General features: G+C 39.9%; 1 protein-coding gene across 2 annotated transcripts in view; it reads left to right on the plus strand.

Moving 5' to 3' along the window:
• The window catches only part of HHAT (hedgehog acyltransferase), a 160,624-nt gene that overhangs the window by 90,440 nt on the left and 46,632 nt on the right, over window positions 1–23,552 (plus strand). For both annotated transcript variants that reach the window (XM_054822034.1, XM_054822036.1), the window contains exon 11: window positions 2,529–2,673. In XM_054822034.1, the coding sequence (XP_054678009.1) occupies window positions 2,529–2,673 (145 nt within the window). The remainder of the gene's footprint in view (window positions 1–2,528; window positions 2,674–23,552) is intronic.

Raw genomic sequence — 23,552 nt, forward strand, 5'->3', positions numbered from 1 at the left:
GTCCAATGCCAGCTGTCTGATGAGTTGTCCATCTCTAGCTCTTTCTACAGCTTTACCAGAAGATTCTTTTTTTTTTTTCTTTCCCCTTTCTTAATTAAAACTGTTTCTTTATAGAGTGGATGAATAAGTTTAATAGACAAAGGGAGAGTGAAAAGTAGATCTGATGATAGACTATGTTCTATAGATAAGCTACAGCTCAATCAGAATTAAGTAGCATGGTGTGAGAAGAGGGTAAGTTTGGTAACTCTTAACACAAAAGTTCAAGCTAGCATGATCATAACTGCTCCTTATTTAAACTTGGTTGGTAACATGGATTTAATAGCAAGATTTTGAACATTTTCTCTGTGTGCATACACATATGCATTCTGAAAAGGCTTACATTTTTCATATATAGGACCAGGCATTCATACTGTGCATTTCAGGAGAACACAAAATTAAGACACCCTCTACCTGTGTGTCAACTGAAGAAGAAAGTCTTGGAAGTCCTTGGGCAGTTTTGGAGATGCAAAGTACTAGAAAGGGAAAAAGTTCTTTCACTAAGTAACTGTCAGTGTCTGTGAATATTTACATAATTATAATATATTCTCTGCTCTTCTTCTGTGATGCTCTAGTTTTCATCCAGAATTTTCAGAGAAAAATCTCAGTCTCTGTTTTCATACATGAATGTTTTTCATAGTGTCATAGGGAAGATTGACTATCGCTGTATTGTGCGTACAGCTGATACAGAGTACTTTTCCTTGAAGCTTATCTATCGTGATTTTTGTGCTGACTCAGACTGACTTATACACTGGATATAGTTCTGACTGGGACTAACATTCAATTTACCAGAGATCTGTTTTGCAGTAATATGTTAAAATTGTACTTTTATGCTTGTAACTGTCATTTATTTGAAGATTTGTCACTTTATAATCTAGTAGTTGAAACATTTGTTTTGATGCTTACAAAACTAGCAATTTAATTGTCTAGGTCTGTTTTGAGTATGTGTTTATGTTGTTTCAGGTATCTGAGCATGAATTCTGGTCTGGCTGCAGCTATTACTGCTCTTTTTTTGATGCTGCAGTCACAAGACTCTGTTTTCTGCAACATCAACGTTTTTGACATGAAGGCTGAGCAGCTCCTGATATGTTCTTTAGCTCCTATGCCCTGGGAAATGCTCATCACTTCACACAAAGCATTCAGTCTTCTGCAGATTCAGGCACTATGTAAAGAGGCTTTCAGCCTGGGGCCATGATGAACCAGATATTTTTCCTTATGCAGTAATGAGACATTATTTCCTTGTGATATGCTATAATGCTCTTGAAAATTTGTTCTAACAACTGAATATTGGAGGAAGCTAAAACTTTCTTATCCTTCTTTCACCATCATCTTGCAGTCTCCATGCTGCACTCACAACTCAGGTGATAATGTAAAATACAGATTCAGAAAAATGTAAATTGGTATATGGTGGAGAGAGACCTACTTTGTTTGTATCCTTAGTGCAACAGTACCAAAAACTTTACACTTCTCAAACATGAGCAGTAATATTTGCACTGAAAAATAATAGGGGATTGCATGTGTGTTTAAATCTTTTTTTTATGGAAGCATCCATTTATTAAGATTCACTGTGATAGCCAGTTCTGATCTGATACTAGAATCTTTCAGTGAAGTCTTGATTAATCAATGAAATCATGAATGACTTCTGAAGTTGTTTGATGCCGTTTGTTTTGTACCGAAGTGCTTTACTTCATATTGGAACCTATTGGATAGTATTATCCACCCCAGCAGCACGTTATTACGGTTTATGTCCATCAGCAAAAATTCATCAAGGAGTACATTAATAAGAAAAGAATTAAGTCATAGAACGTATAGAACTATGTCCAGTTCTGGGCTCCCCGCTACAAGACAGATGTGGGCATGCTGGAGTGAGTCCAGCAAAGGGCACAGAGATGCTGAATGGTCTGGAGCATCCGCCATAAGAGGAGAGGCTGAGAGAGCTGGGACTGTTCAGCCTGGAGAAGGGAAGGCTCAGGGGGGATTTTATCCATGTGTACAAATATCTAATTGTAGGGGAGAAGATGACAGAACCAGACCCTTCTCAGTGGTATTTAGTGACAGGACAAAAGGCAACAGTCACAAAGTGAAATAGAAGAAAATCTTTTTTACTGTGAGGGTAGTCAAACACCAGCACAGGTTGCCCAGTGAGGTTGTGCAGTCTCCATCATTGGAGATATTCAAAACCCAACTGGACGCAGTCCTGAGCAGCCTGCTCTACCTGACGCTGCTTTGGTGACCTTTCTAGTTAACCTCCAGAGGCCCCTTCCAACCTCAACTATGATTCCACACCACTTTTTATTGTGAAGTCTTACCCAAGCTTAAATGGCATTGGTGGGACTTCTGCTGGGTATTTCAAAAGCTTTGGAATCTGTTCCATAAGGATTTGAATTTCCACATGAAAGTCGTTCGTCGTAACTACAATGTCTTTTTCTAACGTTGCCTGAAAAATTATAGAGGTTGTTAACTTCATCTGCACCTTTTGTTTTGCCCCTCAGGAACGTTTCTTCTCGCCAAGAATTCGTCGTCGACTTCATGCTGTCCTAGCATCTGTTAGCACTTCAATGTTGATTTTATCAAATCTAATATTTCTTGGAGGAAATCACGTTGGAAAAATCTACTGGAACAGGATCTTTATGGAAGGCAAGTTTATTTTTATGTGCTTTCTAGATAACAGAACTTTCCAAATATTACCTTGGGTGGGCTGAGCCAGGCTCTCTCAGTGCACTAACTGGGAGTAACTTTTTTTCTGTTCCTGTTCAAAAACATCAAAAATCTGTCTGACAAAATCTAAATAACTATGCAGGCCACGTGACTACAAAGAAACATTGCCTTTCTCCCATCACGTCTAGAATGAGAATTATCAGGCTTCTCTGTCAGTGAAATCACTGAAGATCAAATAATAAATGTGTGACAAGTTAGCCAGGTTGGATTTTTTTTTCTGCTCTGTATTTCATTTACATCAGTAAGAAAAGGCATACTAAAGCCAACCTTATAGATTCTGTGGAAGGTTAGTGAATGAGATCTGCATAATACAGCATAATTGAGCAATTAAAGTTTTTTTTGTAGCGGATCTATTGTCAGGGTAGAGACCTTCTGACTATCGAGGACGAGGTTTGAGGACGGGGAACTTGGGTGACAATATCAGCCTGTGGTGTTGCTGAATAAGCAGTATGTAGCGCTGTGCTGTGAGCTGACTCAGGGGACAAATCCAGCTTTATTTTTTTTTTTACCAGAGCTCAATGTAAGCGGGACCAGTTTTCTTCTTGCTGTTCTTATTGCTGCCAGAGTCCCACACAGTGAAATAAAGGTCTTGTAGAGGAATATTTGTTCCTCATGAGGGAAGTACTAATAGGCTTCTGTGCCTCGAAGCACTTTCCTACAAAGACCACCACTGTCTATTGCTCCTTCATGCAGTGTTTTCTCTTCATGTTCCTTGCAATGGTTTAGAGGTCAGCTCTGGAGTTCCAAGGTCCTACTTAAGCATCTCAAAATAATGAAACTATTAAAGAGTAAGTTGTGTATATAAACTGAATGATTTCTCTTCTGAGCTCAAGCAAAAAAGCATTCAAACAGCCATAAAAAAGGTACATTTTAAGCATAAAATATAGTGAAGCAGGGAAGATGGGATGAAATGCTTGTTCATGTTTGGTTTTTGCTCTTAAAACAAAAGATTTGTCTTCTGTTTTCTAAAGCCTAAAAAGGCTTCATTTTCTCTTAAATTGTTTCCTCCCACTTAGTCGGCTAATAGTTTCAGTATGAAAAAATAGCTGATAGAATAAGTTTGGAAGTAAAGCTAGACATCATTTCTTATCTATTAAAAAAAAAAAGCACTGGTGAAATTGTCCATTTCAGATTTCTAGCTTCATGCGAAATATTTTCTTAATGCAATTTGTATATTGTAAATGGAGAAAGTATGCCTTCCTCTTCACAAGGGTTAGTAGTTGGCAGAATGCTGGCGTTTGCGTCTGATGAAAGGCAATGTTTTAGCAGGTAGAACAGTATTTAATTAAATGAGATCAGTTATTGATTGTTTTTCTAGGTTTGGTTTGGTGCAGGTTTTTTAATAGTTCTTTGGTCTATTGCTCTGCATGTAACTCGAGTACATACAGTTACTTCAGTATTAGGTACCAGGTGTCTAAGATAGGAATAGGAAATTAGTTTAGTCATTTGTGACTGTTTCCATGATGTTATTCAAATTTATTTTTAGAACGTAAAAGCTTTTGCTTAGTGCAGCTCATACTCTACTAGTAGAAATCACAGGGTTAAGTTTTATATGTCTGTATGCTTAGATCACACAGATGACTGTGAGCATATTCTATTACTGCTTTATGGTTCTGACAACTCACGTGTACAAACTGAAACAGCCGCTAAGATTTTACTGCATCAACACTCTTGCTCCATTGTTTTCCACTGAAGGCCAGTCAAATCCAGACGGACTATTCAGAACTATGGTCTTCAATTTAAAGTAAATTTAAGTGCTGGTCGGTAGGAGATGTAACAAAAATCTACACATATTTGCAGAGTGCAGTGCTGAAAGACAAAGATAAATAAATTTGTGTATGGCCTGCACTGTTCTGGTGAATGCAATTCATCAGTATATTCAGACCAAACTAAATACTGCAGTATATACTCTTTGGTCATTCCTTTGTCAGCCCAAGGACAGATGGGATGATCTAGCTGCTTGTCTTCAACTCAAGTTTTTGTCATTACCTTCATAAAAAGTTAAATGGGGAGATGCTCGACTTGTTTGAAGCAGTAAGGGTGGTGGTAGTGAGTTAGTGTTCTGTGAGGCAGGAGGGTGTTTGTTTTGGGGTTTTATTTTTACACTTTCTTTCTGGTGTGATGCAAACAATATAAAGTTCCCATGCATGAAGATTTTCTCTTGTGCACTATGATGTTGAAGAGCTTTGATTAGAACATATGTTGACCTCCCATCAGTGTCTTCTGAAGAGTACTCAAGAAATCTGGCAAGGGACCTCTTCTGTATATAATATCCAAATCTGTGTCCTTGCACTTGGTAGACAAAGCAATGTTGTAATGTCCAGTACGTTACTAAGATCTCCTAGATATGTATCTAGTTACTTTGAGTCAATAATTGTTAGCTTTGGGTTGAGAAGATACTTGGTGAATTTCAGGTTAAAATATTAAAAATAATATTCTTGCCCTATTTAAAACCTTTTTGATCTGTTTGAAATTCATCTTAGTTTAGGAAACCTAAGCAGGGTTTGCACTGCTCTAAAACCAAACCTAGAGAGTAGACATTTGCATTTGGAGGACATTTCTACGTTCTGAACAACCAGGGCAGTAGGTCTTGAGATTGGTTGAGTGAGGTGGCAGAGGACTCTGTAGCAATAGTGTGACGTAAAATCCCTCTGAGGTAAGGAGCAGAGATCAGGTAAGGAATAGAGAGCTGTGAAAAGTAAGCTGTCCACCTGCAGATCAGCTGCAAAGAATAGTCAGTTCCTTTCCTTTGTTCAAACCCCACAGAATTATGTCTACAACAATTTGTACACATGCAGGTAGGAAGAAAATAGAATAGACGTGCATATCACAGTTTGTAAATATAATTGGCGTTTGTAGATCACTAACAAACTTAGTCAAGAACACATACGCTAAACTCAAGCAATAAAAAGCATCTCAGAGCAGAAATCAGATCTCCAGATTTAGGTACAGCTTTAGGTGTTGTGCATGGCACTTTCAGGTCTGGTAAGTAAATGAACGTCAGAATATCAGTATTTTAAAACTCTAAACGCCCAGCATATAGCACTTTGTAGTCAGAAATTAGGAGTTCTATTGTATAATATATAAAAACAGCGTGTGGAGAGCAGATTCCCATTAGCATGTATGTGATGGTGATGCAAATTTAAAATGGCTAACTCTTAAAAGGAAGTTTTACTGAAGCTGAAGATGTACAAAATGCACTTCTAGTTTTGCTCTTTGTTTACCGAAGAGGATCTGCTGTGTTCTTTTGCAAAGACTGAGTATTATCAAAAAGCTATACAGTTGTCTGAGAGTGGGGAGGAGAGGACATGGGTATGAAAGCAGTTCAACCGCAGGACAGCATAGTCAGTGCAAGAAGGGCCACGCGAGTACGCTGCCTTTGTTGTCAAAGCTTTGTAGATTGCTTTCTAGGAACAGGATTTAGATGAGATTTTCTCATGTGTGGTAAGCTTTGGATGCTGCAATGCCCCTTGCCATGCTATAGTTATCCCTTCTCTTTTCCCAGAATTCTTGCTTGACTGATATTTGAACTGTTTTTTAGTGCCTTGGCAGTGCTTTTGACAGTTCCCATACCACTGACAAGGAAAGTTGATATTTGACCATGCCAGGCAGCAGTGTTTTTCAACATTTGTTTTCCTCTTGTGAAAAATAAATTAAATTTATCTGGCTTTAAAATTAATTTCTGTGCATCATTAAAATCGCTATTGCCAAAATTACAAGAGTGGGGGGTGTGTGTCTTACATGTATGAGTATTTGTTCTTAAATTTGTTCTCAAACTGTTTGGACCAGCCTTAGTGCTTGTTTCTAAAACTTAACTTGGCCCCTTAAGTTATTTACAAAGAACAAAATTTCTGCAGCAAGCATTTGCTTTGACTTTTTTTCGGTAAGCATATGATACAGTGTCATGCTAATAAGAAAGCAGGAGAAATGTCTTCTATGTAACAAACTGGTTTTAATCCTGTATTCAGAGTAATTAATTAGTTAATACTTCCCTTCCAAATGAGAGGCTCCAAGGAGGGAGGCTTCTTTTTGGAAGGACTGTCTCCTGGGACTGGTGCTGTGCAGTGCTTTTGGCTGAGAGGCTGAATTATCTTAGCAAGTATGGCCAAAGGCATTAAACTGGGAGGGGACACAAGTATATTGGGCGATAAAAGTATAAAATGCTTCCAGCTCTTTCTCTGGTTTGTGAGGAACAGAGCCTGTATCAGTGAGGAAAATGCACAGTGCATGCCAGGTGTATTTTACGTTGAATAGCTGTCTGAAAATTGGACAGCCATCATTTAACTATGAACCAGTACTTTAACTATCCAATTTACCTTGCTAAATTGTGAGAAGTGCCTGTCTTGAGGGCAGTTCATCCCACATATACCTAGCTTAGCATGGGATGAGACGCATTGTCACTCTTCGCTGGGTTCAAAGGCATTTTGTATGGGCTAGTTTAGATTAGATTGGACGTCCAACCTTTGAGAAGGTGTCCTTTAGTAGACATCCAGCTAAGACTGAATTTCACCCTCCATTAGAAATGATTTACCACAGGAGTACAGAACGGCTGGCTGGGCAGAAGTCCTGCAATGAAGGGTATCTGACTGTTCTACCAGATTGCAAACTTCGTGCATCAACAGCATCATACCACTTACAACAAAAATAGACCTTACACTGAGATGCATTGACAGCAGTGTAAAATGCATAAAATAACCTCTTCTCCTACATGATCTTCTGAAGGTTAAAGTAATAATATGTCCGATTTTGGTTACTGCAGTTTAAAAAAAAAATAAAAAAATCACACAACAATTAAGGAGAGGGAAATACGGCAACATGACTGGAAGTCATGGCCCTGAAATAAATGGCATTGTTTTGTTTTGCGAGGAAAGTATTGAGGGCAGAAATAGATACATAGAAGTTTCTGCAAAGAAAATGTTAACAACCTATTCTGTATTGCCAGTGAGGTCAGGAGAAGAAAAAAAACCTGTAAAATGCAGCAAGGAAGATTTAGTTGAGGTAGGAGAAACTTTCAAACTCTAAAGCATGGAAAGCATTGGAACACATTACCTAGGTAAGCTGTTGGATTGCCGTCTTTGGAGGACAGTCAGTGACAAAAATCTGTCAAGCAATGTAGAAAATATTGATTTCCTCGTGGTGTAGGAGGAACCTCTGAATGGCCTCCAGAGCCATTCCAAGCCCTGTTTTCTCTAGGTGGTTCATCACCAGATACAACCGTTCACATGGAAGATAAATCAGTGTACAGGATTTTTATTTGGATTTATATACTTCTTCAGTAAGTTAAGGACCATGGTAACGTACAAAATGCAGTTTCAGTAACATTTTATAACAATTTCTTTTTGAAGTTTGATGATCTGATGGGGGGAAAAAGCCCATAGTACTGTGGCTGAGGTGCAGCTCAGTGGAAATCATGGTGCAATTTTAAACTACTAACAAATACTGTTATGGAGAAGTGTCTGGTTTTGGCTGGGGTAGAGTTAGTTTTCTTCATAGTAGCTAGCATGGGGCTATGTTTTGGTTTTGTGCTGAAAACAGTATTGATAACCCAGGGATGTTTTTGTTACTGCTAAGCAGTGCTTACACAGAGCCAAGGCCTTTGCTGCTTCTCACACCACCCCACCAGCGAGGGGGCTGGGGGTGCACCAGAAGTTGGGAGGGGACACAGCCAGGACAGCTGACCCCAACTGACCAAAGGGATGTTCCGTACCATATGACATCGTGCTCAGCAATAAAACATAGGGGGAAGGTTGACCGGGAGGCCACTGCTTGGGGACTGGCTGGGCATTGGTCAGTTGGTGGTGAGCAATTGTTTTTCATTTGCATCACTTGCCTTTCTTGGGTTTTATTTCTCTCTCTTTGTTATTTTCCTTTTAATTACTTTTTTTTTAATTATTATTTTATTTTATTTCATCCTGCTGGAGGGGGGAGTGAGTGAGTGGTTGTGTGGTGCTTAGTTGCTGGCTGGGGTAAACCACGACAAGAAGTCTGAAATTATTTGCTGTTTCATACTCGTTCTTTTCTCTTAGCATTTAGGATGAAATGCATAGTGTTGTATATGAATATTTCATTAGATAAATTTCCGAGAGCATTTAAAACCAATTGTACTATGCAAAACTAAAGCTGATTTCTCAATGGCTAATATTTGTTCACTAATTGAAGATGGCGAAGCCTTTATTTTGCCTCCAGTTTTCCCTTTCGGCTTGCTTTGAAGAAAAATCGGGTTTTATGCTGATCAGAATTCAGTTATTTAGTTAATTTACAGGGAAAAGATTTTCTCCTCACTACTAGGTGATTACCTGACCTACTTCATGGAGGCAGGTAGCCTTTGGAATTCTTCACAGCTGTGCAGCACTATCTCAGATTGTGTTTCACAGGACATCTTAGACATTGATTTGCAAGTGGGAATTTCCATGATAATGGCATACAAGATTCAGAGGTTCGAGTGAACCATAGAGTTTGGTGTAACATGTTTGGTGTAACATGCATAAATGTGGAACACTTGGCTTGCTTTGGCAGAAACAGCAGACCATTATCTTATGGCATTAAGTTAAAATGATGCGGTTTGCTAATTACACTATATCACAGTATTGAGGATTATTCTCAGCATTTATATTTGTTTCATGTTATGAAACAAATATAGTGAATGAATTGAGAATTGGAAGGGTATCAGGATCCTTCAAGGCACCATCCTGGACTGCTGTTAACTTTAGAAGTTTTGCCCTTGATTTTGAAGACAGTGAAATTAGGTCCTTTTTCTACAAAAAAAACACTTATATGTTAGTGGTTGAGATGCCTTTCTCAACCTTTCAACAACTAAATCATTTAAAAAACATGACTGACTTATTATGTAGCTCCGCTGCTGTGTGAGATGTCAATAACAGAAAGAGATGAGAGATTCCTGTGTCAGTTGTTGTATGCTCTGTTGTGGCTCATGTAAGATCATCTCTACCCATTAGACGTGTTGCTGATCGTATGCCTTATTTGCTGCTATAATGAGTGTAGGAAAAATGTCTCAGGGTGATCAGCAGTTCATATGACAGCATCTCTCCCTTCAGAAATCTGAATATTGCTAGTTAGCTTAGTTAACAGATTTAACACATTTTAAGGGCTGAAGGAAGCTAAGAAAGAGTCAGAGCAAAGTAGTTAGAACTTATTATTAAATGGAGTTTTGTTGGACACTTTAACCCTAGGGCGTTGCCAGATAACATACAATGATGTACTAGGATCCATATTGCACTTCAACAACTTCTGAGATTGCTAGCAGTGACATCTGTAAATAGCTATGAAGGAGCTTAAAGGTGCAGGAGGAATGAAATCATGTAGCAAAGGACCTTGAAGGAGGCCACAAGACCTGTCAGTTGAGGCTGTCCCTGTGACTGTGTGATACTTTGCTGTCCATTCTGTTGTGCATCTCTTGCAAAGCCTTCATTCAAATTTCTTTGCAGCTGAAAGAAACAGGAGGGCTACTTCAATAATTGCCTGTTAGAGTTGTTGTCATTTGTGTTTTCAGATGGTCCTTGTTATGGTTTGGAAGCTTCTGCTGTAGAGTAGCTGGCATATGGTCTTCCAGCATTCCTGTTCCCCCAGATTTTCACTTTCACTGAGAAATCCCACTTGCTGCTGTTATGCAGAAACTAACTTAAGGTCATTTAAAAAAAAAAATATGAATGCTATATTGATGGATTGCATAATTTAGAGAAATATTGCATAGTGGCAGGAATACTACTGAAGATGTCACATTTTTCCAAATGTTTCATTCCTCTTCATGCACAAAGGAAACTTGTTTTTACAATCATTTATGTGACCTTGCTTGGTGGGTGCAGTTCATTGGGAAGTGAACTGGCAAAATACCAAGAAAAAGAATTTTGGTCTGCAGTAATAAGGAGGCAGTGATTGCCCCCCCCCCCGCCCCCCTTCACCTCCCAAAGGATGAGAGCTGTATAAAAGCAAATAATTTGCATTGTTTTGGGAGGGTTTCTTTAGAGTTGAAACAATAAAGCATGTTCCGCCATCTTCTATTGAATCACGTTGGTTCGAGCGTCCGTTCTAAGTGAAAACTGTTGGAGCATTAGAATCATAGAATGGTTTGCGTTAGAAGGGACCTCAAAGACCATCTAGTTCCAACCCCCCCGCTGCGGGCAGGGACACCCTCCACTAGACCACGTTGCCCAAAGCCTCATCCAACCTGGCCTGGAACACTTCCAGGGATGGGGCATCCACAACCTCTCTGGGCAACCTGTTCCAGTGCCTCACCACTCTAACAGTAAAAGAATTTCTTTCTAACATCTAATCTCAATGGACCCTCCTTCAGCTTAAACCCATTCCCCCTTGTCCTGTCACTACACTCCCTGATAAACAGTCCCTCTCCAGCTTTCCTGTAGGCCCCCTTCAGGTACTGGAAGGCTGCTATTAAGGTCTCCCCGCAGCCTTCTTTTCTCCAGGCTGAACAATCCCAACTCTCTCAGCCTGTCTCAGTACCCCAGGTGGGGTCTCACCAGAGCAGAGTAGAGGGGCAGAATCACCTCCCTCGACCTTCTGGTCACACTTCTTTTGATGCAACCCAGAACACAGTTGGCTTTCTGGGCTGCAAGCGCACATTGCTGAGTCACGTTGAGCTTCTCATCAATCAATACCCCCAAGTCCTTCTCCTCGAGGGTGCTTTCAATCCATTCCCCGCCCAGCCTACAGTTGTGCTTGGGATTGTGCTGACCCATGTGCAGGACCTTGCACTTGGCCTTGTTGAACTTCATGCAGTTTGCATGGTCCCACCTCTCCAGCCTGTCAAGGTCCCTCTGGATGGCATTGCTATGTTTAAATTCAGTTGTTTCTGTCGAATCTAAATAGTTTAAAGTCTTTACAGTCTTAGGACCTGATCCTGGAATCATATCAATGCAGAAAGATCCTTCTATCTAGAAAGTCCCAGAACATGTGCAGACACATCTGCCAGGATCAATAGGATTGCAGAGTCTGAATTGGTCCCAAAGAACCTACATCTCATGTACCATGTTAAAGCCTTTATTTTACATGTGGCATGTACGCGTACAGTAATGCAGGAGAGTCTACACCATGACTGATGTACAGAGTTCACTGTTGTGCGTTATGCAGTATGGGACTTACAGAACTAAGTAAACTACACTGCACACAGAAAACGGGGAGTTGTTCCTACATTTCACTGCCTTCTTGGCAATCTGCAGCTCTTTTATAATAGACAAGTTTGCTACTTCATGAGCTTTGCTGATCACAGGCAAAATGCCCCCAGATTTTCAATGACTTGGGCAAGGTTCATACACCTTTTTCTTGTAATGATGCCAGTAAAGTGTAGGATGGTACGATCAGCAGTTGGGGTAGTGGGTTGACCAAGTCCATCTTACGGATGTAACCTTGATGGTAGCAATGCGCTTAGTGTGGAAGCTGGAATGAACGATACTACCAAACATGTATGTTCCGCTGGTGTAGCAGATCAGTCCGTACTGTTTTAGCATAGTCTTTCAGAGACTGAAGTAGATTGAATGTGTGGACCCTTTATGTCTTAAACATAGCATGAACATAAAAAAATAAAACTAGTTTTTGTCTCAAAAAGCTTAAAATTGCCATGACCTCATGACTGCTTGTAAACACATGCAATTCAGCGTGTAATTCCTATAGCATACCTCAGCAAAGAAGTAAGAGGATGGGAATGGTTTTAAAACTCATGGGAGAACATTTTTTTAAAAAAATCTTGTAACACCTCTAAAATGCCTTTCTCTTTTGGGTCCTTATGCACATTAAGTACAATGACAGACATGTCAAAAGGCCATGTAGGAATACCCTTGGAACCATGTTTTCTTGAAACTGTTCTTTGGGAATTACTAACAAGACAGGAATAGTGCTCCTCATTTCCCTATGAGTTGTAGATTAGCCGGCAGGGACTGGGGCTGAGGGCTGCCACAGGGAGCACTGATGTTGCTGCCAGAAGCCACACTGGAAGATGGGAGTGTGGCTGTGGTTATGCCAGATCTCTTTTGTCATGCATGACCAGCAAGAGTAATTTTTGAGGACCATTAGCTCTCTTTTCCACTCCAGGCCCTACTCATCCTTAGTGTTGGGGGCAGAGATATAATTTTGGTCATACCATGCAGAGGAAGAAGTGTAGTGACCCACACTGACCATGACTGTTTCTCTTCCCTGCCATTGCACTTGCTGGGCTCTTGCCATGCAAAGTAGCCCAGCCAAGAACCTTAGGAGGGCAGAGGACGCTCACAATTTTGCCTTCTTACTCCCCTTTTTTTCTTGCCATACACAGCAAAACTCTCACAATGACTCACAGTAACATAGCCTGGTATAAAATACTTGAATTGCTTTTTTTATGCTTACTGTGTCACTATGCTTATTGGGAAATTTATACATAAATGAACTCGTGGCACGTATGTAACTGATTAGTAAGAGCGATAATTTCAGCTAAGACTTGCAACCATTGAGAAAAGTTCTCTGAAGAATGATGCAATCTTTTTCGTTTCTCTTATTCAGAAATTTCCAGGAGTCTTGTAGCTGCTACTTCTTTCTCATCATTGAATCCTGTTTCTTCCTTCTGTCAGCTCCTTTCATCTGTCTTCAGATTTGAACTAGTCCTGACTTTTTTCAAATGCTCATTGAGAGAATAGTTCCCAAATACAGAAAGTAACCATCTAACAGCAGGAGCTGGAACACCAGCTGTATTTAGCTTTGCAATCATTGAGACTTTCATGACAACTTTCTAAGTTGTTTATTTCCTGAAAAGTGATGTTAAAACAGCATTGTGGGGTTCCACAATTACTGCCACTTGGAACCTGCTAGATCAAATTTTCTCAGCTTATAGGAAAAAAAAAAGACACTTTTTTCCCCAAATGCCAGCCCTGCGTATCAGCTTGAGATCAGACATTCAAGCTGTGTTCATTCTGGCTCTTGCAAAGTCAGAGATGTTCTTAACAATTCTGTTGTGAAAGTGCATGGGTCACAGAGGAGGCAGATCCTCTTCTAAAAGTTGTGTTGCCTGTGCAACAGGAATGAGAAGCAGTTAGTTTATTTTTCTCACCAAGGAAGCTTGACAGGAATTTTTACTACACTATAGCACAGTTCTGCTGCATAAGTAGGTAACATATTTACGCTAATGCTGTTTTGTCTGTAACTCTGTTCTAGGTTCACAAAGAAAGATAGTTGTCTCAGAATATTTTAGCATCTTTTTATGTCTGAATGAATTTATTTCAACCGTCCTTAAATAGCCACTGCTTTAAAGAATAGAAAAACTAGAAGTATAAAAATCCTGCGAAAAAATCAAATTAATTGATTGAGTTTTGTCTCATTGTCTTGACTGTTGTTTTTTTGGGTAGGGTTTTGGTTTTGGGTTGGTTTTTTTGAGAGGGAGAGAGTGAAACATTGTACCCATATTTGATAAAATTTACAGATTTACACCCTCCTAAATGCTGACAGTTCTGTGAAATGTCTTCTAGTTCCTGTCATTACATTTCTTTTTAAATTGCATGCTGTGCCATGTTTTCTTAGTGCACTTGGTCCCAGCCCACAGCATTCTGAAACTCTGCAGAGTTGGGGTTTAAGTTCATGCTCGACTTGGAATATGTCACACTTTATGTGGACTTGATCAAACCCTATGAGAAATGGCACCATACAGTGCGGCAAACATAGCTCTGGTGTCCCTAAGGAAGCACCATGAGGGCAGAAGTGTGTCTCCTTCGTAAACAGCTGGGATTTTTCGCTCAGTGTTCTACCATTCTATTGATAGTCTTGCTATCTAGTCTGGACAGGATGAAAAGGATGGATGAGCAGGGAGGAATGTGTCTCTCAGTACTTTTCTGATCTCTTTGGGCACTGTCTTCCCCTGCGAAAATGGAGATAATCTGTCTCTAACTTGTAAAACCTCAGTTCTGTCTGCTGCAGAGGCTGTACCCCTGGGGTACAGTGCTCTCCGGTGCTATCGTGTGTGTGACTTCCGATGACCATTTGAATACGTGGTTTTGAAGTGCATGGTCCAGGTCCACCTAAGCTCTGAGAGACCGGATAGAATTTGAGTACTAAATGGTACAGTTCCTAGACGTAACTTCAATAATCCTAGAAATGCTACATTTTTCTGTTAGTGCATGTATGTGTGTGTGTAAGTAACAGCATGTAGCTGAGATACTAGACTAAATAAATGCAAGAATTACTAATGTCTTAAATCCAGCTGTAAAGTCGGAGATCATCATAAGCATTCCCAGTTATTGTTACAAATTATATCTGATGCCTGCTGTTCATTCTGTAGTGAAATAATTATAAATTGCAGGGCAGGGAAATTCCTCAAGAATATTTCTTCCAAGAAAGTAATGGGCTTCTAATATTAGAATAGTTTTTATTTAATAAACTGTATCCCATTTTATCTTCCCCTTTTCTCACTTATTGTTTCTAAAATTCCCAGTACAAGGAGAGCATGTACTGATACCCAGTTGTGACTTGTTAGGTTGGGGCTATCTTCCTAGGTCTTGAATTTTCACTGTTAGTAGGTTAGCTTAAAAGCCTGATACAAATGTGTCTTAGCCCTCCATGCTTTAACAAGATACGGTTTATTTCCGACAGTTGTTGAGATACCCGAGTCTTTTTTCCCCACAAATCTCTGTCAAGCTGCCAGATCTGTGTATTCCTGCCCATTCTACTAGTTAGCAGTAAATGGCGTGAGTCATTTGTAGCTAGAGAGTAGCATGCCAGTATTTAAGCGTCTTAAGCAGAAAATATGCTCTGTTGTTAATAACTAATTTAGTTAGTTTGACTTTTTTTTTTACAGCTACTTCCTTATTTTTGCAGCTTGCATGCGAAAAACGATAAATAACAGGATAGGTTTTTTTTGTTTTGTTAACATCCATGCTCCTAACCGTATAACAACAGCGGACTGCTGATTTTTATTACTTCTGCCCTCTTTCGTGTGTTTTTTATTAGACCCACAGCTAAGCCTTCTATCAAATATAATAATCCTTGTGCAAATTCTAAGTTAGGCTTTGAAGCAATCCTGGGAGAAGAGTGACTTGTGTATTATAATACAAATTATCCATAAAAATTCCCCAATGGTGGGACTTTTGTGTCTGAATAAAGATTTATCTTGCATCTAGATTGGACAAAAACCTCAAATCATGGTACTTTGTTGTAGGAGAGGGTTGTTTGTCTCTTTAGAAATAGTAGTAAAGTGCTACTGTAATAGTTTCATTGTTCAGATGGAAAAACATCTTCTTTAGTAGTTCTTAACATTGAAAGAGAAGTGTAAGTATATTGTTCCGTTACCTTCAGACTAATATGGATCCTACAGTGAGGAATAGTTTGCAAATATAAAAATGTTTTAAACTTGACTATTGTGACTATAATGCTTTGCCAACCCCTCTGTTAGTAATATTTACAGTGAAGGCATCTTCTATTTATCAGATAGTTTGTCTGTAAATAATTGAAACCCAGCATATCAGAAAATCTTACTATTGTCCCAGTTGCTATTACTTTTGATTTAAAAGGCTTAAAATGGTGATCTGTGTTCTAGCATGTCTGTTGCATGCAGCTGAGAATGTTTGATATAATCCTTTATTGCTGTATATAAAAATTGCATCAGTTATGTTTTTAGTGTAGCAAATCAGAAATTAAAACATACATGTGGGACAAGATAATCTTCAAGACACGGGCACCATTCATTACTAATAATGTCTAACATGTGGATATCTTTTTTTTTTTATTCCAGTATTGAGACAGGACACAATTTGTTCATTCCTGCCCAAATAGCGTGTTTAAATGTTTAAGAACAGTTAACCCGTAGACTGATTAGAAATGTGGAAAATGAAATGACTGAAAAACTCTAGAGAATTGCTAATGGCATGTACAGTCTTTCGCCTTAGCTTAAGTTCAAATTTTTTCCAGGTCAGGAGCAACTGAGATTTTGTACCACCTGATAGTTTTTTCCGTGCCTCTGGAATACGAACTGGGCAGAAGGGTTGAGATACAGTTGCTGTTGTTTAGCAGGAACTCAGCAGTATCAAGGTGGGTCTGCAGACCGCTCCAGCAGTGGAAGAAGCTTGGAGAGTGAACAACTCCTCTTGTCAATAGTTTGGCCATTTGAGACCACAACTATTGCATAAAAGCTATGAAAAAAGTGAGGGATTCAGTTTTTGTCACACCCCAGATGTGCTAGAAGGAGTATTTGCATGGCGGTTTGGATATTACTTCCTGCAAAAGCAGTCTCACTCTAGCTGATCTTATTCCTAGCCTTACTAAAGATGCCCTAGCATAATGTGGTTCTGTTTTCCAGCATTGTCTTACACAGGTTGATTACCGCTTCATCAGAAATAACAGGAGATCTGCATGACAAATACAGCAGCGTGCCCCTGTGAATCAGTATGTGCAGCCAAAAGAAGGATGATCGAGACTTTCATGGGAAAAACATCACTAGAGCCCTGATGGAAAACCATCACTATCCCCCTTTTAATGTTATTTGACTCATAATTCTATGAGAGCAGATTACTGTATTTAGAAGCCTTTTCTTGTCCACATGCCGAAAGCCCTCATAGTGCTCACTGAGGTGTGTAAACAGTATTGTGCGCAGTTTAATACAACTCTCATAATGTGATTTGGCCAATGTTGCATATTAAGTCAGGGGCAGAAGTAGATGGAGAAATCAGGAATCATGAGTCGTGTTCACTAAATCCTCCTTCCGTAAAAACGTAATGGTTACCACTTGAACTCTATAATTAATAACTACTTGCAGGCCAGCCGTGTGATACACTGATAATGGCTAACCTTGCCAGTGGAGAGGAGGGGTTTCATGCTAGACATTGAGGGTCTATCTTCATTTTTCTTGGATAAGCATGCAGGAGAAACAGAGAAAGCAGTATTCATTAGTTAGGTGGGACTAATTCAGGTATTTTGCTGCAGCTAAAGACCCTCAAAAGTCTTTTAAAAAGCACAAATATTCTTTTAGCATTGTGGCAGACTGTCATGTGGACCGAGTTACAGTACATTGGCCAGTCCTGGCACGCTCGAAGGTCTGTCTTCTGTGGTATCATGTATCGTGTTACCACCCAATACTAGATGTTTGGGGGGAAAAAATGTGTAAGGAACAGGCCTGGCCTGGAGAGCATGGGACAGCAAAAGTTTTTGTACACACCTCAGTCTGAGCAGTGCAAGCTGGGGGGGCAAGGTTGTGTAAACACCGTCCTTTTGCTTCTCTTTTAGTAGGACCGGGGAGGCTCTTGGCGGGGATGAAGGCTACTTGAGTCTCATTGAAAATCTGGTCAGCAAATGCATTGCTGACTTTGACTACGGTGAATACCCTCATGCATAGGGCGATACTGCATAATTGCACAGGGCAGGACATAATGTTACACGTCCCTTAAACAGCAGGATTTAGTTTCTCTTATGGAACTGAGGAAACAGTCATTATTTCTTTATCTTACAAATAGGTGTTTGGTCTCTGCATTCTTCTGCTGTTGACAGAGGAGTCAGATATTTTGGCTTAACTACAACTAAAGCATGAGAACAACAAAAGCTAATTAGTATTCTTTTGACTGCTGCTCTGAAGGAATGGAGCTGTATTCTCAGCTCCTTCTTAAGCTTCAGTGGAGATTAAAGGAAGACGACTGCAAGGGAGGAAAGACAAAAAGAAATGGAAACAAGGCAGATCCAGCCAAGAAAAAGGTCTGGCCTAGGCATTTCTTCACACTGCAAATTCATGCAAAATAAACCTTGAAGAGAGACCTGCATTGAAGCCTACTCTGCAGATTTCCTCCATGGCTTTTGCATAGGCTCTCATTCTTTCTTTGCTTGGAGAAAAGCTGTTGTCCAGTTCCTTTTACTGGGCTGGTTTGTGGAGCAGACAGTCCCACTGCGAAGTAGCACAAGGAACACGGACAGTGTATCATGCAGTGCAAGATACCAGTGGGATCAGCAACGCACTGCAAGAGCACATTCCATTGAATGAATAAGTTATACCTACTTAAAAATGTAATATGGACCAGTGCTTTTGATCTATAAAAGCAGAACCCAGATTCACATCTCAAGGGCGGCTGCTTTAGCTTGCATGGCTGGCACTGACACAACTGCCAAGGATAACCCGAGCAAGGTAACTGGCCTTGGCGCTGTAACGTAGCTAGCACGAACTGTAGAGTTAGGGACATTTGGTTTTTGGGGTTTTTTTTGACAGTCACCTAGAAAGGACATCTTCCGAGGCTGCAGGATTGTGGGACCAGTGTTAAGGAAGTGCATCAAGGCAGTTCATAGTTTAATCCTTTTCAATATGTATAACGGCACATAACCATGAATTCCAGTTAACAAATCAAATAGATATCCAAGAACACTTTGTTTGAAAGACCACTTTTTGTTGTAAAAGCTTTAGTTTGGGTTAATACTGGGTTTGATGTTGGACTATAGCCCTTGTTTGTGTTGTATGTACTGAGAGGCCAAAGCACAGGGTGCATAAATGCAGCTTATGTACTGCATGCAGGCTGATTTTTTTTTTTTAAGTGTAAACGGAATCTTTTTCTGATTGCTGTTAATGTCGCGTAGAGAAACATGCCCAGGCTGTGAAAGTTGCTTCAGCAATCAAAGGTCTCACATCCATTACAGCTGGAAACAGATAGGATTTTTTCTCGTGAAAGTTGATTTTCTCAAAAGAAGTTGGGTGGACAGGAGAGAAACAGCCCTTTGGACTCTCCAGTAATGAAGACAACTTGTTCATTGCTGGTAGAGGTTAGAGCAGCCGTAAAGCTTTTCCAGTTTCTACTGAAACTGATAACCCACAACAGCTGTCAGCAGGCTAGAGACTGCAGAATGCCGTAGACTATACTGTAGTTTAATAAAGTCCAGCTAAGATCTAGCAAAGATATAAAGACCACCTACTCTGGCTGTGCTACCCCCAGCTATTTATTCTTTTATTTCTAAACCAAAAAAATACTCAGTTATCACACGTAGGGTGACTTGTTTCTCTGTGTCCACTGAAACATCATAAAGTATAACACCTTTTTGCTATATTTCTCCTTCATTAACCTTAAAAAGACTACAAACACCTTAGGATCAAAAAGTATGTCCTTTTTGACAAATATTGTCATCTGCAATAAAACCCAAACCATATTCAACCATCTCAAAGTTTTACAAGTATACACTGTCCCTGGCAATATCTATTAATGTATGTTCTTTCCCTAATTCCCTCAGCCAACCAACCAACCAGTGAGGTGAGCCTTTATTATCATTATTATTACTATTAGCAGAGCTGGCTCCAGGAAAACACAGAATCATAGAACGGTTTGGGTTGGAAGGGACCTTCAAGACCATCTAGTTCCAACCCCCCTGCTGCGGGCAGGGACACCCTCCACTAGACCACGTTGCCCAAAGCCTCATCCAACCTGGCCTTGAACACTTCCAGGGATGGGGCATCCACAACCTCTCTGGGCAAAACATACACAGTTTGGCTTCATCAACACTTAACATTGTGCTGAAAAACCCTAAGATATTAGCGAGGCTTTGTGTTTAGCAGACAGTGTACTTGCAAGGCATGAAAGCAGGCACTTTGCCCTTTTGTTCTTTTGTTCATATTTTAATCCTTTTAAATCTTTTTTTCTTAGTCTTTTCCAGGGAAGAATTAAATGCGTGGCTATTTTTGTGACTACTTTTATTTCTGTTAATTCTTTGTCAGATTGTTCCTTTTCACGGTTTTTGATTTTAGTGGTGATCATTGAAAGATGTCAGAATTCACTCTGGGCTAGAGGATGTGTGATGGGTGGCCCATCACTCTTGGCTGACTGGCAGACTGACAGTAATATTACCCTGCAATAACTGTCACAGATCAGTGACCATTTATGATATCATGGGTTTTGTGGGTCACTCCCCCCTCCCCGCCATCCCAATATCAGCCTGAACATATCTTGGTATAGGAGAATAAGAATAGTTTGAGGACATTGAAGAGCAGACAGCTTCCTGAGGAGACTGAGTAGCATACAAATGATTAATGATGTCTTTGGCACTGCTGGCATCATTTTTTGGATAATGTATTCAGGAGGAAGTAAATCAGCAATGGGATTCAAGAAGCACAAAAGGAGATTTCAGTATAATAAATTACATTCACAAAGGTGTTACCAAATATCTATAGACATTACGGGAGCAGGGAGGATTTTTGTGTGAACTGCAAACACCATACCCAAATTTTTAACTCTGTTGAGCACTGAATTAATACAATGTCTGTTGAAGATGGCATTAGTGTTTTGCATTACTTTCATCATTCATCCTACTCCTGTATGGAACTGGGCAGGTTTCCCCACTGTGTAAGAAATACCAGATCTTCATTAGTCCTTTGCTGGCTCCATGAAGAAGCTGATAACTTCATGGCACCTGAAATTATCTATCTCACTCATTACTGAATTTCCAGATTGTTATATTGAAGCAAACAGCACCAATGTAAATCTTCATGCCCCCCAACTTGATAGTTTTCACAGAAAGGAATTGATCTTCCTTCTTTGCATTCTGTCTCTGGACAGTTCTTTCTGTGTTCAAAATATTTTTTCTACTGGACTACTTGGTGTTTATTCTTCAGTACCTTCTTGCGAATCACCTTACTAAAAGACTTCTGGAAGCCTATACATGTGAAGTATAGTAATTGAGTTTCCTTCATTCACAGTCTTGGTGTTGTAAATAATTAATAAATCCTATGTAAAACTATGCTGCTCTAATCATTGAAAATCTCTGGAAAACAGTGAACCAGTAGGATTGTTTCACTCATACATATATAGGATTTACCAACCTGTGCCCATGCAGATTGAACATTTGTTATCTTCTTCCTTGCTATACATGAACGTGTCAGAGGGAGACCTGAATTGAGTGCAGACACTCCATCATACACCAGAAAATGTAATTGAAAATGTGCGTTGACTAGATGGTTGTAACTGTGTGTGCTCTCTGTGTCGCAGGTGGAGTTGGCTAGGTAGGCCTAGGCAGGACCTTCGAGCAGACGTTCTTGCTACCTGACACACGCGTCCTATCCCTAGGTAACTTGGGACGGGTACTTATACAAGCTACTCCTGCAGCTTTCCAGCGCTGGGCTTCCAGACTGCTCTTCAGGTTGCCGGAGCCCGCCCTTCCTAGCATCCCTGTCAGCAGCTTGAGCTTTGCCGACACAAGGAATCCTTCTCCTTCCCTGGCCACTACGAGCTGGTGGGACAGATTGATTCCTTCTGTTTGTAGGTGGCCTTTTACAGATTCAACTGCACCCCTCTGTTATTTTTTCCATGTGTCTTTCTATCAGTCTTTCTTTTATGTTGTCTCCAGGTCTCTTTATAATTCACACTGGATGCTTTCCAGTATCCCACATGCTCAGGTTAGGTAACCTAGTGATGCTGCAGAAATGCAGTATTTATATTTCATTAAAATCTCAGTCTGGCTCCAGTTACAATGGGGTAATTTCAAGTTCAAAGTGTCCATTTCAAATTCATTGAAATATCTATTGCCGCAGAATTGGTTTGAATACGACTGTCTCCCCGTTGACTAAAGGAGAAGGGTAAAATGCTTGCCTGGCATCATTTTACCATAGGCCAATTTCAGGTAATGAAGATAAACCAGGTTTATTTTGTGAGTGTAGTCAGGTACTTGGTTTTGGAGAAGCTTTAATCACAGTCCCAGAGCTGTTGTAAAGAGAAGCTGACTGAGTATTTCAGTTTACCCGGAACAGATTAAAAACAGGTTTGCTTATGCCATTGTTGGCATCTGTTTTACTGAGCTAGAGTAGGAGTGCTCACATGGTCGCTACTGCAGTTGTTTAATTAAAATGAGCTGAAAACATGCCTTCTCATTAGACCAGTATTAAGCTACAGTTTTGTTTAGGTAAAAGCAGAACATTAAATAGGCATTGAATATTAGCACTGATGTAAATGTGATCCCAATAGATACATGTGTTTATAAATACACAAAACCTTAAACTAAAATGGCTCTGCCGTTTTTCCTTTTACTTACCATAAACTGAGGGAAAACTCATGAGGTAACTATCACATGCTAATTTATACACAGCAGCTTTTAAGGGTTGATCCAAGTGTCTGAGGTTACCTGTGTGCTCAAGTCAGGTAGAAGTTTGCCTTGAATATTGCCTCACAAATTTCTTAATGTTCAAGTTTTCAAACAGAAAAGGAGTGTTAAAATGCTAAATGTTTTTTGTGGGGTGCCCTGAGGAAACCTTCTTACACCTAACTTCGCTTGAATTTGATGTGCTGGCATTGCTTTTTACGTTTTGTAATTTTTGCGTTTGGTTTCTTTCTGATAACTCTAACCTCCTGCCTTATTGGTACTCTCCAGGTCTCACAGGGAGCAGTGGCCAGTGGTGAATTCACTGTGCTTCTTGCTTTTTCCACATAACTTATCTGAAATGTTATGGGCATACTCCAGGATTCCATCTTTTTTCCTTTATGACAGTAATTAGTTTTCTGGGTTTCTCTCTTAATTTGTCATGCTACCGATTTCTGTTTCTTAAAATAATCGTTCTGTTGCAATGCTTTTAATTTCAGTCATCGTTACAGCTCGCCTGTGGAGAAAAGGAATGACAAAATTCCAAACTAAGGAGTCCTCAATTTAGAGTGCCAGAGTTACTACAGAATAGCATATTCCTGGTCAATGCTACTGAGCAGACAGCCTCTCCGTTCTTTATTATATTTCAGGTGAAGCACAGACATGGGTGGCTTCCAGATCATAAATGTAAACCGCTTGTCTGGTTTCTTTTAGTCTAGTTCTAATAGCATACCATTTTTTCCTTGAAAAAGGAAGAAAAAACATTTTGCTGGAGACATGGCATG

This window comes from Grus americana, chromosome 3, assembly GCF_028858705.1.
Source record: "Grus americana isolate bGruAme1 chromosome 3, bGruAme1.mat, whole genome shotgun sequence".
Lineage (NCBI taxonomy): Eukaryota > Metazoa > Chordata > Aves > Gruiformes > Gruidae > Grus > Grus americana.